General features: G+C 47.2%; 1 protein-coding gene across 2 annotated transcripts; it reads left to right on the top strand.

Annotated features, from left to right (window-relative positions):
• Window positions 1-830: 830 nt before the first annotated feature.
• Window positions 831-14575, top strand: LOC127616513 (proenkephalin-A-like). 2 transcript variants are annotated; one of them, XM_052088137.1, is made up of 6 exons: window positions 831-1412; window positions 1535-1807; window positions 6926-7099; window positions 11460-11602; window positions 11756-11902; window positions 13788-14575. In XM_052088137.1, the coding sequence occupies exons 5-6, from the start codon at window positions 11759-11761 to the stop codon at window positions 14352-14354; spliced, it is 711 nt and encodes a 236-aa protein (XP_051944097.1). In that variant the 5' UTR covers window positions 831-1412; window positions 1535-1807; window positions 6926-7099; window positions 11460-11602; window positions 11756-11758; the 3' UTR covers window positions 14355-14575. The 2 variants fall into 2 exon arrangements, with proteins under 2 accessions (XP_051944097.1, XP_051944098.1); XM_052088138.1 differs by lacking the exons at window positions 831-1412; window positions 1535-1807; window positions 6926-7099 and having other exon boundaries at window positions 11355-11602.
• The last annotated feature ends 579 nt before the right edge of the window (window positions 14576-15154 follow it).

Here is a 15154-nt window from a genome sequence, read left to right as displayed (position 1 = left end):
AGGAGCTGACTTTTTTTTCTCCTGCCCCCCCCCCCCCCCTTCGGTTAAAGCCGCACGTGATTGGTCAAGATCCGTGGTAGAAGAGGGAGGGGAGAGTTACAAACACGCACACACACGTACACGTACACGCACGCAAGGTGAGAAAAAGGATAGGAAACGCAGTAAAATTTGGCTAATTTCTACTTTAATTGATAGTTCAAAGGCAGCGTGAAGACTGTGCAAGGTTAAAATAGCCAATATCAAATTTTAATTTATAATTTGTTGTGTGGTAATCAAAGCCTACTTGTTTTGTTTTACTGTGAATAGTTAAAAGCTTATAATTATAGACAATCAGAGATTGGAACTTTTTGTTGACCTTGTTTTGAGATGGATTTTGTTTTTTGTACTTTGTAATTTATTTTTTGTAGCACTCCGTGTTGTACTCCATGTTGAGTATGTTCAGAAGAATATAAATAAAGCCATATAAATAAAAAATATTTGATATACTGTATAATTTTTACATTTGTAATTCATTTTACTCATAATTTTACATTATTTTTGGTAGTAAATTAATTTAAGCAACAAAAAAACTGAGGAGCCATTTGGGAGCCGAAAGAGCCGGCTCTGTTTAGTGAGCCGAGCCAAAAGAACCGGCTCCCTAAACAGCCGGAATTCCCATCACTATTGGGAGGCGATCGCCGTAAGCGCGACGCTCTCCGAAGGGTGACGGCATCCGCTTCCTTTGCGGCTTTTCAAAATAAAACGGCAGTCGACCGCTGACTGAAGGTTTCACAAAATCCTATCGATACAGAGGCGTTTTCAAGAGATGGTTGGGAACCGGGGGCGTAATAAAAAAAGCTTTCTACGCTTTGTTGCTTTCGGCCCAAAGAGATTTTGTCACTCAAGCCCCCGGAGTTTCTATTGCAAATGTGTGGACGGGGGAATTTCATGTTGAACTTGCTCAGACTCGTCCTGATCTACTCGAGGGTCGTTAACTTTGCGGGATTTTTTTTTCTAAATTTAGAGACGGCCACACCTGTTGTTGCTGTTGAAACGCCACATGTATAGCCAGCCGCCAGTGAATCGTCGTTTCTTTTAAGGTGCAAACGTTTCAGTCAACGTCTCCGAATGGCAAGGACAAGATATTTGAGCAAGTGATTCGAGCTCACCAGCTTGAAAAGAAAAAAGGAGAAATTGTGCACTTTTTGGACAAGAAGGGGGATAAAGGTCGCTAAAGTCTAGCTAACAAGTGGGCAGTCAACTGACAGCATTTAGCCCATTGGTGTCCAAATCGGAGGGCCACCATCCCGCATGATTGAGATGTTTCTTTCCATCCTTCCACACAACTTGGCTGCTGGGCTGAACTTGGTCGCGCTGCTTACTTGGGGAAAGAGATGGAAGATTTACCAAACTCATCCGAATTGGACACTTGTGTAAGTTTATGTTATATTATTAATTATCATTTTACGTTTGAGCATCATATTATTTCATGTTAAGCATACCTAAATTATATTTTGTTGTTTAATAATTGCTTAGACATTTTTTACGTTGCTAGGTTCTGATTGGCTGTTAAAGTAAGAGAAGCAGGAAGTGATTTTAGTTACGGGGGTTGTGTTCTGGGACGTGCTGCGGTGCGGACGTTTATTTTTTATTTTTTCTCCTTTTATTAAACTACATTGAAGGATTCCATCTGTCCATCTGTCATTCGCAAAAAAGAGCCATCCACTGAAAAACAACGAACCCTTCAACTTACACGTGTGTGACCCTTCAAGCCATCGTGTGAGTGCAAACACTCACGAGAAGGAAATTAGACCGGATCATTCTCGAGGTACCGCAAATCTTCCGTCGGAAAAGGAAAGGCGCGTGTTTCCTTCAGTCGGACCGTAGCAGGTGGATGTTTTCCAGCCTTTTGTTTAACTTTAAGCACCGATTTTGAAAAGCAGATTCAACACACTTAAACGGGAGACTTGGGTGTCTATATTTCGGGGGAACGGATAACATTTTGAGAGATTGTTAAAAAAATTAAAAGAATAATTTGAAGTTATGTGCTTGGTCCAATTCAATCGAAAGTGAAGTGTCGCGTGGCCGCCTCTGCGGGGGTGCGGGCTTCGCTCACCTCCCTTGAAATCTGCCCCGCCTTCGAGTTGTGCTCGCTCATCTGAAACACAAGATGGCGCTGATTAGCTAGCTGACGCTCAAACTCAAAGGCGGCACGTGGAAAATGGAGGGAGGGGGGTCAGCGAAGTCAGCAGGCGACACACGCGTACAACCGGCATCCTTTTGAAAGCTTGAGCTTGAAGAGTGTCGACGTTTTGAACTTGGAAGGGCCAATCAGAGATGTCATCAAATATGAAAGCGCAAAGGGCCCAAATGAGTAAACGGCTGGTACACAAGCAAAATGTATTTCTCATGAGACAAAACAACAACAAATATTCAAAAACATGGACGCGTACAAAATAAATGATAAGACCCGCCGGTCTCCGCATCAACAGCAAGCTCCAGCTTGGGCGCTGTCAGGGGTCCCAACGCGAAGAGGCCCCAGGGAAGACACAGCCCATGCTGGACACACGCGTGCACGACGCACGTCCGATGCCTCCCATGTGGATGAGTGAAAGAAGAGGGTACGTTTCTGCTCAAGCCCGCCGCCCCGCCCCCATGACCTGACCCAAAGCCAGACAAGCGGAAGAAAAAGGTCGGAGGGATCATTTCAAATTTCTCAACAGGTTGTGAACCCAAGTGAGACCCCCCCCCCAAAAAAAAGAATGCCACACAAAAGAGAGATCTGGTTTCAAATGTTGCTTTTGTTTCGTTTGGCCAGTCTGCTTTCATCTTGCAATCCAAAACCAAACGCAGCAGGGATTCCGTGATCACGTGGCGACCTTTCAACATGCGACCAGTCACCTGAAACAGGACGTTGTCTGCAAAACAGATGGATGGGCGCAAAACAATTAAAAAACAAAAACGATTGCCAATCATGACACTGTAAGAACCCATTTCCCGCAGGCTTTTTCGGCAACAAATTACGTTTTGCGCACTGTAAAAGAGAAAGAGTCACGCTAATAACGCGTTAGCACATTTTTATCCAAAAGATTGACTGGGCTGGTGGGAAGTTGGATTTGCCTTGATGATGATGTTCCCGTCAAGACAAATTGGAACTGATACACGAGACGGAACATTGGATTTGAAACGACTTGATTAAAGAGAACGGAGAAATTCAAGAGGCGCACACCAAGACTCATTTTTGTGCGATTCATCCTGGAGTGTCCGATTACAGCCCAGCGGCGAGAGAGGAGACGTTCTCTCAAATGACTTTTCATTGTCTTCCAGCCACGCATCGCCGGCAGATGAAGGAGAATAAAAAGATTAGTGAGACGGGATTAGATTTGCAGGTGCTACGGCAAAACGAAGCTCGACCCGCCGCTCGCTCGCTCGCTCGCTCTACTTTTAGGAGTCTTTTCTTCTTGTGACAAGAAGACAACTTTGCTCCCACGGGATCCCCAAAAACAATTGATTTTTAACCTCGGCACCTTCACTTCACTTTGACTGCCGTCCCGATGAACTCATTCACTCCCAAAGACGTTTTTAAACGTCTTTTGCAGACTTGGTCCAGAATTGGCTGGTACTGAATGAGTTAATCAGCAGCACCATTTGATAGTACACAATAGATAGTATTTATTTATTTATTTTGTGTGTGCGGGGTGGGGTGGGGGGGCTGTAGGCGTGTATGCGTGCGATAACGGCTTCTGGTGTCACGGCATAATATGTCAACAATGTTTTTTATTAAGCCGTGACAGCGACGAGTAATTACCTTCATGCAGATAACATGTTTGCTCGGTCAATGTCCTGAATAGCTTATCTCGTGTCAGAAATGTACGTGTCGCTCAGCTAATCACAGCAAGGAGGCAAGGTGTGTTTTGGTATCATTCCTGAATCTCTTGACAGTAATTTTGAACTCGAAGGAAAAATTTTGAAGACATGTAGTCGACATGCATTTGATTGGTGAATAGAATAAACAAGGGAAGTTATGTGCTAGTGCTTCAGGGCTGCGCTGACAATTAGCACGGCCATCTGTGAGTCAGAGGGTGGCGCACGCACAGCCCCATGTCTTGCCCCTGCCTTCAGCGATGAAAGTAGCTTTTTCATTTTCTCAAACTCAGGGTTGCGCATTACTGTCAAGACATTTTGAATGCCGAGCTTCCATCAAGGAAGACCAAAGATTCTTTTTGACAAAACCCGTTCTGGAGAACGTATCCGCTCCAGAAATTGGATTTCTTTCATGGGGAATAGTGAAGGAAAATGAAGTGACGAGGAAATGTGCCCCAGAAACATGTTTCCAGAATGCGGTAAAATGGCCTGACAGATTGTAGCTCGGAGGAACTCCACGACAACAACAACAAAAGGATAGATTTGGTACTGGGCCGCACAGAAAGAATAAAAAATTGATATGAATGAACAATATGTCACTCTTGACGCAGGTCCAGGTGCGCTTTTCGTTCGCGGTGATAGGTCATAGCTAACATGAAACCCGGCAGCGAGCAAAATGAGTCAAGAAAACAAGCATCTTTGGGGTGGGGAAAAGTCCCTGCCAGGAGACAGAAGAGGACCATACGACGATCAAGAATAAGCAGGCTACATTGAATAGACATTATTGGGAGTCCTACTTCAAATACGGATTGATGTCAACGGGAGATTTCCACGCCCACTCTGCGTAATATGCGACAATGGCGAGTGGTAGATTTCATGCACTTTGTATTTGCCCCGCATCTTATTTTGAAGGCGCGTTTAAACGTTACCTCAGCGACCTGAGTGTTGCGGTCACATAGAACATTCCTCGTGTCATGATTAGTGTTTATTATTATGTTTAGAAATGTTAATGCAGTTCATCTCATATAATTTTGTTGTATTTAAAGGCCGGTCCCTGAAAATATTGTCTGACATTAAACTGGTCCGTGGGGCAAAAAAATATTTTGATCAGAATGTTGTATTTATTTTGTTTCATCTGAAAAATTGTATATAATATATACGTGTGTGTGTGCGTGTGTATATATATATATATATATATATATATATATATATATGGATGTATATATACCGGTATATTTATTTGGTTTTTGGAAAAAACATATATACGCATCATGTACTACGCAATACCATTTGCTTCTGTAACTAAAAAAAGAAGAAAAAAAAAGACTTGTCTCCAGGCACACAACATCAGAAATAAAACGGTTAAAATCACATTGAAACACAGTAAATGCGTTTGGGGCAGTTTTCCCCAAATTCAGCAAAGACCAAAGCCCAGCTGGAATCGGAACCGTCCAAACGGAAGCGCTTTGTTGAACAGCGCGGCTGACGCGCCCCCGTTGATCCCGGCTGGGCTCTGTGGCAACCGCTGCAGTTCCGCCATGTTTGTTGGAGCTCAACAACAGCACTCGAATGCCGAATGGTGGGAGCTGCTTGTCCTCGGGTCAAGTGCGGGAGAGCTTGCTATTTTCATACCTCCCACTGAGCTCAAACAACCTGCTTTCACTCATCCTGCTTTTCATAACAGACATCACGAAACATTCCCCATAACCACGCGCACCTTGTTCCCTCCCCCCGGCGATAATAATCGCATACATACATACACATATATGAAAAAATGCAGAAACGTTTAGCCTTTCAAGGGATGGCAGACACTCCCCTCCAAAACTAGTGGAACAGTCAGGCCAGTTCTTAAGGACACGCATTTAGGTTTGACATTCGACGAGGAGCGGGCGACAAACCATCAATATCATAAGTAGGACTTGCATAACGAGGGTGCACTAGGGCCAAAATTTGGCCCGGGAATATTCACCCTTGGTGGCCGTCGCGCACCGAATAATAGCAATAATAACAACCATAAAAAAAATGTTATCTGTATCTATATTTATATTCCACTTAATTGAACAGTGTACAGGCGGCCCGGTAGTCCAGTGGTTAGCACATCGGCTTCACAGTGCAGAGGTACCGGGTTCGATTCCAGCTCCGGCCTCCCTGTGTGGAGTTTGCATGTTCTCCCCGGGCCTGCGTGGGTTTTCTCCGGGTGCTCCGGTTTCCTCCCACATTCCAAAAACATGCGTGGCAGGCTGATTGAACACTCTAAATTGTCCCTAGGTGTGAGTGTGAGTGCGAATGGTTGTTCGTTTCTGTGTGCCCTGCGATTGGCTGGCAACCGATTCAGGGTGTCCCCTGCCTACTGCCCGAAGACAGCTGGGATAGGCTCCAGCACCCCCCGCGACCCTAGTGCGGATCAAGCGGCTCGGGAGATGAATGAATGAATGAATGAACGGTGTACATTGAAACGGTAACATTTATTTTGTGAATGCAAACACTTTGTTTTTCTTATTTCTTCTTTCTACCCACAATCTTGCTGTAGACTGTAAATGTCCCCAGTGTGGGACAAATAAAGTTGATCTTATAATAATAATAATAATAATAGTAGCATTACTAGTGGTTAGCAAGCGGCCATCACGCGGCCATTAAAAGTTGTCATTGACGGGCTGTCGTGCGCCGAAAACATATATATATATATAATATATATATATATATATTGTTAGCATCTTTCGACTTTGGGCAGGGGGTGGGGGGTGGGAGGCAGCCAGGCCAACTGAGAAGGGGAGAGTTCTCCGGCATTGTGATGTTGGTCTCGTGCAGGAATTCGTCAGCTGGCCAAAGTTGTCCTGCCACAACTGTCGCCATTGCAGATGTGCTGCTTGCTCATCTGGAGCGCAGTAAGGGTCCTCAAAAAAGGGAACCCCCCCCCGCCCCCCCCCCCCGCCTCCCTCAGATTTGATGATACAGTCCATCTTTTGAGACTCCAGTCATGCAACTTTTCTGACACGCATTGTGTCCCGCACGCGCACACATACAAACTTTTCCCTTCTCTGATTTGATTCTGCTAATTAGTCTCCTCCCTTCCTGTCATCAGATATTCCGAGAAACGATGACATTAAAACTTGGACAACGAACCCTCCCTTGACTGTTAATTGATGTTCGCTTTCGGAGACTCTTCTGCCACACATTTGGATCGGCCCGGCTCGGGCGCCCGAGTGGCCGTTTCCCAAGCTGAAGGTCCTCCATCGATCCTTGAGCGACTCTGCAAGTAAAATCTATTCCTAAACTCACCTTGTGAAATGTACTTTTGTTCAGAGTGTTTAAAAAAAAGCGTTTTTCTTCCACCCCCCAGAGTCAATTTTGCTATTTTGTGTTCCCTTTTTTCAGGTCATCTCTTTGAAATTGGCATTTAGCCGAGTATGTCAAAGTGCGTTTCATCTGTTGATTCTTTTGAATGCCGACTCTCGCCTGGCCAATTCCATTCCGCCCGGCCAAATCAACAAAACAGTCCAAGTCAAGAAACAAATAGTGAAAAATACTTGGACCTTTCCCAATTGGCTTTTCACAATTGCCGCCCTCAACCAAAACGATGCAATCATAAAAACACAACCGACAAACGGAGCGAATACCTCTTTGAGAGCGCAAAAGCTTTCGGACGCATTGTGCCCCCATTGTTGTGCGCTTTAGACAAAATGGCTCTTGGCAAATATTTGAAACGTCCTTGACGGACTCCTTTTGTGCGGCTGTTGTTTGCATCGCTGAAGGGTGGCCAACATGCACGCGGCCGATGCCTGTAGCCGTTCAGGGTGGATGCTGCAGGGTGGAGCCGGACAAAATGGCAACGCCGACACTTTCTCCACTTCCTGCAACGACAGCGCAGCCGGAGACCGTTTGATGTTGTGGCTCATCACGCTCATCCCAGCTCGTTTATTACATCTAATGACCTTCAATTTCCAAACCGCATCCACGTCGTTTCGTTTCTCTCGGAAAACGATCCTCTACTGTATATAGCAGGGGTCCCCAAACTACGGCCCGTGGGCCGTATCCGGCCCGCGGGCACATTTGACCCGGCCCTCTAACCCTCCTGTTGTCCTCGGGTTAAAATGACCCGTCACTGTGTTAAAAACGCCCCAAAAAACCCCTAAATTATCTTTTTTTTTTTTAAACTTGAAATGTTATTACTTTTCCTAGATTGTCCCCAACTGCAGAAAAATTGAAATGTTTTTATTCATATTTCCATGGAAGCTGTACAAAAAAGTACAAAGGTGGTCTTCGGGGCAAAATGACCCACGTCGCAAATAGGGTTGAAATCAAGGTCACAAAGTTATTTACACACCATAGAATGTTTCAGTGTTTTAGTTGCGTCTCAGATCAATTAGTAGAACACGTGAACAAGACGGTAGCAGACATAAACAAGACAAGATAGGTGGCGTTCTCGTACATGGCAGAACTCTTTTTTTTTGTGGATTTCATGGGGCTATAAAGAGAGAGAGTTGTTTAGTTATTATTTATTTCCTGTTTTTTTCTGTAAAGAACTCAGAGAGGGTTATTATTTATTTCATTAATAGTGTGATTATTTGTTTCCTGACTTTTTTTTCTGTAAAGAACCTGGAAAGGGTTATTTCTGTTATTTTGTGGTTATTTGTGTGGCTTTCTGGGAAAAAAATTTTTAAGCTCCCCTACGATCGTCGATGTTACAAACTGACACCGGCCCCCCCATCAGAGAAGGGAAAAGTTATGTGGCCTTCACAGGAAAAAGTTTGGAGACCGCTGATGTAAAGAGTAATTTACTTTCTGCCATTGTGACTGAATAGCAGTGATGCCGCTACGTATACCGATACGTAATGCCGTTACGTATACCGATCAATCTTGAGGCGGTACCTCAGCCAGTTGAACACGATGCGATCGGGCCAGTCGAGAAGGAAACGCCGATTGGCGGTTTGCTCTCTTGAGAATGCTGAGAGCGACGACGGGAACGCGGCGGTCGGCTGAGAAGAAGCCGAGCGCCAAAATCAATGCGCTGTAACCTCCCGTCCGCCACGGGTCAAACATTTGGGATTTGACTCGGGGCCAAATTCCTTTCTACGCGCTGCTGTACGGTTACATTTCTTTATTCTTTGTGGAATTCATTGAACGATTGTAAAAAAATTTGCAGCTGCGTTTGAAGAAAAGCCATTTTCCTTCTGCATCCATCCGTTTTTTCCTCACGAGGGTCGTCGTAGTCCGGCCCTGCATATCGATACGGTATTGTTTGCGCTAACGATACAATGCATTGTCAATAAATACGCAAAGGTCGGCGGTTGACAACAAAGTTCCGTTTGTACGATCTGACCCAAATTGTTCTGTAAGTCAAAATGCACCATCGCTCATAAAAGTCATAATCGCAGTCGATATTTGTATGAAAAACACGAGGCGAGAAATCTCTTACAAGCAAATGAAAATGAGCAAAGAAGGTGAGAAGTGGACATGGCAAGTGCACTTGCCATGTGCCACGTGATAGGATTTTTTTCACCGCTGCGCCACCTCGTTTATCGGGGCGCATTTTGGAAGCTCCGATCCTTGTATGCTCATAAAGACGGGGACCTACCTTGAATGTGCTACGCTGGACAGCTCTTTCCAACCCATTTCAGATCACTTTACACAATATCTGAGTTGAAAGGATATTGCTTACCTGATGCCTATTATTATTATTTTTTTATATCTCACATGGTCTTCTAATTTTCCACTAGTGAACACACACACACAAGCGTATTCTGAAACATGAGAACACACACACACACACAAAGAGTAAACAGTAAATGAAAAGTCCTCCTAACTGGCTTTGCAGTCTAATCTTTATTGCCGTTCCTGTTCCTGACAAATAGACGGCGAGAACAAACAACGAGCCGACTTTGTTATGTTAGCTCAACGCCTGCTCTTAATTAAAAAAAAACTTGCCTTTAGCCTGTTGTTATAGTAACAGAAATGATAACAGATTACTGCGCATATGAGTAAATGAGGATTTGGTTTGTCCCCCCCCCCCTGCCCCCCATGCATCCACTTTGACGAGAGAATCCAATTGGAGAATTTTCAAGTGTTCTTATCTGGCTCATCGTGGAGAGATTCTGGGTCGGAATCTCACCTCAGTCTGCTGCACGCGCAGGAAGACGTTCACTTCTCTCCAGGTGCGAACGTGAGTGTGAATGCAACGGTTGTTCTTTTGTGTTCACCGCGTCTTGCCCAGAGTCATTTTGGATCAGCGTCACCTCAACCGTGACCCCCCCTCCAAAGGGGACAAGCGGTATCGGGGAGGTAAACGCGTAGCTAATTTGGATGGATTCCATTTGGGTTCGTTGGCCTTCTAGTCTGGCGTATGGTGTTCGAACGACAGTCTGATCGTTTCTGTTGTAATGTGTGGAAAAAGCCCGGATGATGATGATGATGATGATGAAGATGATGGTGAGAACAGGCCCAAGCTTGTTCCTCGCCCGTTGGGGGTGGGGGCTGGGGTGACTTTAGCTTCGCAGCTTCATGAACACGTCGAGGTGACCAGCGCATTGCTACCTTCGGATGTCTCATCTCATCTCATCTTCCGTACCGCTTGATCCTCACTAGGGTCGCGGGGGGTGCTGGAGCCCATCCCAGCCGTCTCCGGGCAGTAGGCGGGGGACACCCTGAATCGGTTGCCAGCCAATCGCAGGGCGCACATAGACGAACAACCATCCACGCACACACTCACACCTAGGGACAATTTAGAGTGTTCCATCAGCCTGCCATGCATATTTTTGGAATTTGGGAGGAAACCGGAGCACCCGGAGAAAACCCACGCAGGCCCGGGGAGAACATGCAAACTCCACACAGGGAGGCCGGAGCTGGAATCGAACCCGGTACCTCCGAACTGTGAAGCCGACGTGCTAGCCACTGGACTACCGGGCCGCCCACCTCCGGATGTTTTTTTTTTAATTTTCTTGGGTTAGTTAGTCAGTCAGTCGTACGTTAAGCGACTTGGTTCACTCGTAATCAGACGGTGACTCTCCAAGAGTTGCGATTAAGATGAGGAATCATCACCAGGGTGCATCCGGCAAGTGGAGGTGCTCTTAGCTGCGTGCTTTCATCATAACCCCGCCACCCCACCCCCAACGTCACGATTCGGCATGGCTGCCGGCTGGTTTTGAAATGGAAATGGAAAATGCCTCACGAGTCAGTTCTCTGCATCCGAAGAGAGGAAAGGACCCGACGCGTTTGGTCGTCACGAGTTGGCCAGTCGCGTGCAATGAGCACCGGGGAGGATGTGATCAAGTACAGTACACCGATGAATTCAACAGGAGGGGGAAATTATTATCCAGGCTCCAAATTTCCCCCTTTCTCGACATATGATTTGCTGTATTTCGTCACATTTTAAGAGTCGGGCTGACAAACGAAGCCTTTCACTCCATCTCCGTCATCTCTTGCTCTCGAGCAAGATGTGACAAATGCGTCGCTCTTCCAACCTCACTTATACGTGACGTCAACTCGGAGGGGGGCGGGGGTGGGTGGGGGGGGGGGTTGAGAAACACTTCAGCGGCTTCGCTGCCGACGCGCGGATTGGAGTTCGGGTGCGAAGGGGCTATTGGGCAACCCGGGTTGATGTTTTTGTCTTTCTCTCCAAGTATTTGCTGATTGGCTGAAAAGCTGAGCGCCGCTCGCCCCGCTCAGCATAAATTGCGAGCGTCGGCTTCGTCCGTCGGCGGCGCGGTGGGTGAACACTTCGGGAAGGAATTTTGTCACTCGAGAACTTGACTCCAGTCATAAGGTAAGAGCTTTTGCGTACTTGAGCAAAAGACGATAGGGGGCAGGGGGTGGGAGAAGGGGGGGGGGGGGGGTTCCGGCCCAAACTCGTAGTCCAGGTATTCGAAGAGTTAAATAACAGTGGCCGTTGGTGATTGTCCTTTCTTCATTTTGTCAGCCCATGGCTTCCGCCGCACAGCGCAGTTGCATTTGGATGTTGGTCCTGGGAGCGTGCGTGTCCCCGGCGGTCGGAGCCCAATGCGCGAAGGAGTGCGCGCTGTGCGTCTACCGCCTGCTCGGACAACGCGCGGCCTTCTCCGCTTTGGTAAGTAAAAGGCGGTTCGTGGTGGTGGTGGTGGGGTGGGTGGGTGGGGGGGGGGATTCCTGACCGCTGAAACAAACAATCGATTGATGGCAAAGGGCGGGCGCAGCGCCTCTACAACCCCGCACCCCACCCCATCAACAAACTGACAAACAAACAAATTATAGCGGGTGATGGAAGGCTTCCACTCGACGCAATAGCGATTGTGGACTGTACTTTTCATCATTGCCCCCCCCCCTCCCTCCCCCGCCCGCCCCCGAAGTGCCAATCCGTCCTCAATCCAATTTTCCTGTTCATTAATTCCGTCTCCATAAACTCAGCGAGAATCCCTTCTCGGTGAGTTTCTGATGGTTGAAATAAGTGAAAACCAACGACACATCGGAGATTTGGAGCAGATGACTTCAAATGGGCAACCCCGGGGGCCATAAGGGGGCTTGCTTGCCCTGCTGCGTTTGAGAGCGTGGCGAGAGAATAGCATTTGGAAAGAGAGACTTTCATTAGCGGCGCCGCGGAAAATGCTGTCGTGACGGAGAAGCACGCTGCCCCTTGTTTTCCTTGAGCGTTAAAAAAAAGGAGTGCCACGCATGGAAACGGACAGACATTTTTTTTTGCTTTTTTCCACCCGATCCGGTCAGTGTCGAAGCCTCTCCCTTTGTCGAGCCACCGTGTCTGTCGTTCCCCCAGACCACCCGATCTCCTCTCCTTCCTTTGAGTTCAAGTGACCGTTGAGCAAGTGCTCGGCATGTGGGCCTCGGGAAGGGGGTAGTGGGGGGGGGGGGTGGCGCCTGAATTAAACATGCATCGATTAAGCGAGTCACATATGATTGAAAATCTCCCGCGGAAAGTGGCGAGGAATCAATTTCCATTAAAACGGCGCCATAGCTGCAGCCGGCATTTGAATAACAACATGGAACCTTTTCATCACCTCATGAGCAATTTTTATGTAGAGGGCTTCGCTCTTGACTGACAACATATTATATATATATAAAACTTGACTATTCCACAATATTTAGAAAAAAAACAGTTTTAGTCACCCATATTTGATTTGCAGCCAGATTTGATTTGCAGACACTGCCTGGCGGTTGCCTACTTGCTCCGTGTGGGCGGGGCAAGTAAATACAACATATTTCCCAGGCCAAACAATGCAATTATGCAATATTTTATATTAATATAAAATATTAATATATTAATAAAAATATTATATTAAAAATATAATATATTAATATATTTTTTAAAAATAATATATTATTATTTTATATTGTTGCATATGCAATGCAACAATAATTATAATAAAAGTGAACCCTTGCGGCAGATTATGGAGTCACGGCACTCGCAAGTCTCTGGAATGGAAATGACCCGGCTTGCGAATGCGCGCAGCGCTAATGCAAGTCGTCTTTTGGAGTTCTCTATTCTCCCAATGCCGAGGAACAGGAGCAAAGCAGCGAGATCCAAAGGGGCTCACCTACGCGTCAGTATCACCAAACGCAGCTGAGGATGGAGGGAATGAAGCTGAAGACAAATTTGTGCGACTCCTCGAAGCAGGTCGAGATGGCAAGCGAAGGCGGCGGCGCGTCATTTTTTTTTTTTGGTGCGGGCCTAATTGAACGAGGCGCAGGCCGAGCGATTCGGCGGACATACGCGATGGGTCGCTTTGTATTTCATTCATAAATATGACAACGACGTCCCTCTGAATCATCGCAGATAGCAATTGGTCGAACCAATTTGTCGTGATGGTCATCTTAACTGCAGCCCCGTGACTGACTTTTGGGGGGCCAAAAGATGCGTCCAGTTCGACTTTGCACCCGACTTGGGCAGAAAACCAAAACATTGTGTGTGTTGATCGGTGATTGATTGATCAGTTGATTTCCATTTTTTTTTCCCCGCCCAGACATGCTCACTTGAGTGTGATGGTGAGGTGGACCGTGAGAAGCTCCGCCTCTGCTGGGACATCCTCCTGGAGGGAGGAAATCCGATTCCTTCGGACGGGGACCTACGACCACAAGAAGAACCGGAAGCAGCCGGGCTCATTCTGAGCAATGACCGAGAGGCGACGTCGGCGGGACACCGGCTGGCCAAGAAATACGGTGGCTTCATGAAGCGCTACGGGGGCTTCATGTCTCGCCGCTCGTTTTCTGAAGCCTTGCCAGATGATTCCGCAAAGCGAGATGAGGAAGAAAAAATCCGGCTCGAAATCCTGAAGGTCCTGAATACGGTGCCCGAGCAGAGCACAGAGGGGGTCCATGAGGATGGCGAACAAGGGCGAGATGACGGGCGAGATCCGGGCGATCTGCTGGAGGCGGTGTTAGACCGCGGCTTGAGGAAGCGTTACGGAGGCTTCATGAGGCGGGTGGGCAGGCCCGAGTGGCTGGTGGACGGCAACAAGAACGGGGGAGTATCAAAGCGCGCGTGGCAAAATGCCGAGCTTCACAAAAGGTATGGGGGCTTCATGGACTAGGAGGACTCAAGCCCACAAAGCCCCCCGCCCCACCCCCTTCACTTCTGGCTCCTCGAATCCCATCTCATCAAGCTTCCACCACCCTTCTGGCTTTGTAGAAAGCCGATTTTGTTGCTTCAGTGGCTCCAGTGGTGACATAAAATAGATGCATTCTGTCAAAATCGATATCTGCCTGTTTTCAAGTTGAAGACATTATTTATTAAAATATTGTGTTGATTGAAGTCGCCTTGCCTTCTGTCTATTTTGATGACTCTTCGTTCCATCTCCGTGGCTAATTTGCCTTGCTTTGCTGTAAAAAAGTCACATGACGCGCAGTCTTGACATTTTATGTGGGAGCGCGAAGCTCGAGTCTACCCGATCCCGGTCAACGCGCACCAAGAGTTCCCTCTCATACAGGGGCAAGTTAGTCTCACAAAACGTCCCAAGGATAAATCGAGCTGGCAATTCATACAGGCGCATCTCTTTGCGTGTCATTTGTTGGGGATTAAAAAGAACAAAGGATGTTGTATTATTTCAACGGACACATGGATTCATCTTTTGGGCCAATGGCAGCCGGGTTCCCGCCTGACCGCTGCACTGGCGGGGGAGGGGGCGGAGGAGCGCTGCATCATGGGACTTGCGGTGTCACGCGGAAACGTGACAAGTGTCGCACGTTGGCCAAAAAAGAGCAAAGTGGCGAACGGCGGCAGTCGGTGGCCGTCGGTGTGCCTTCCGCGGACGGAAGACGAGGTCGAATGTCGATTTCGTGGGGGCGGTGGCGCGTCACGTGACCCGCCCGGCACCGCCCACTTGCTTGAGCT

The sequence above is a fragment of the Hippocampus zosterae genome, chromosome 15 (genome assembly GCF_025434085.1).
Source record: "Hippocampus zosterae strain Florida chromosome 15, ASM2543408v3, whole genome shotgun sequence".
NCBI classification, from domain to species: domain Eukaryota; kingdom Metazoa; phylum Chordata; class Actinopteri; order Syngnathiformes; family Syngnathidae; genus Hippocampus; species Hippocampus zosterae.
Note: the sequence above shows the minus strand (reverse complement) of the source record. Positions and strands in the feature narration are given on the sequence as shown.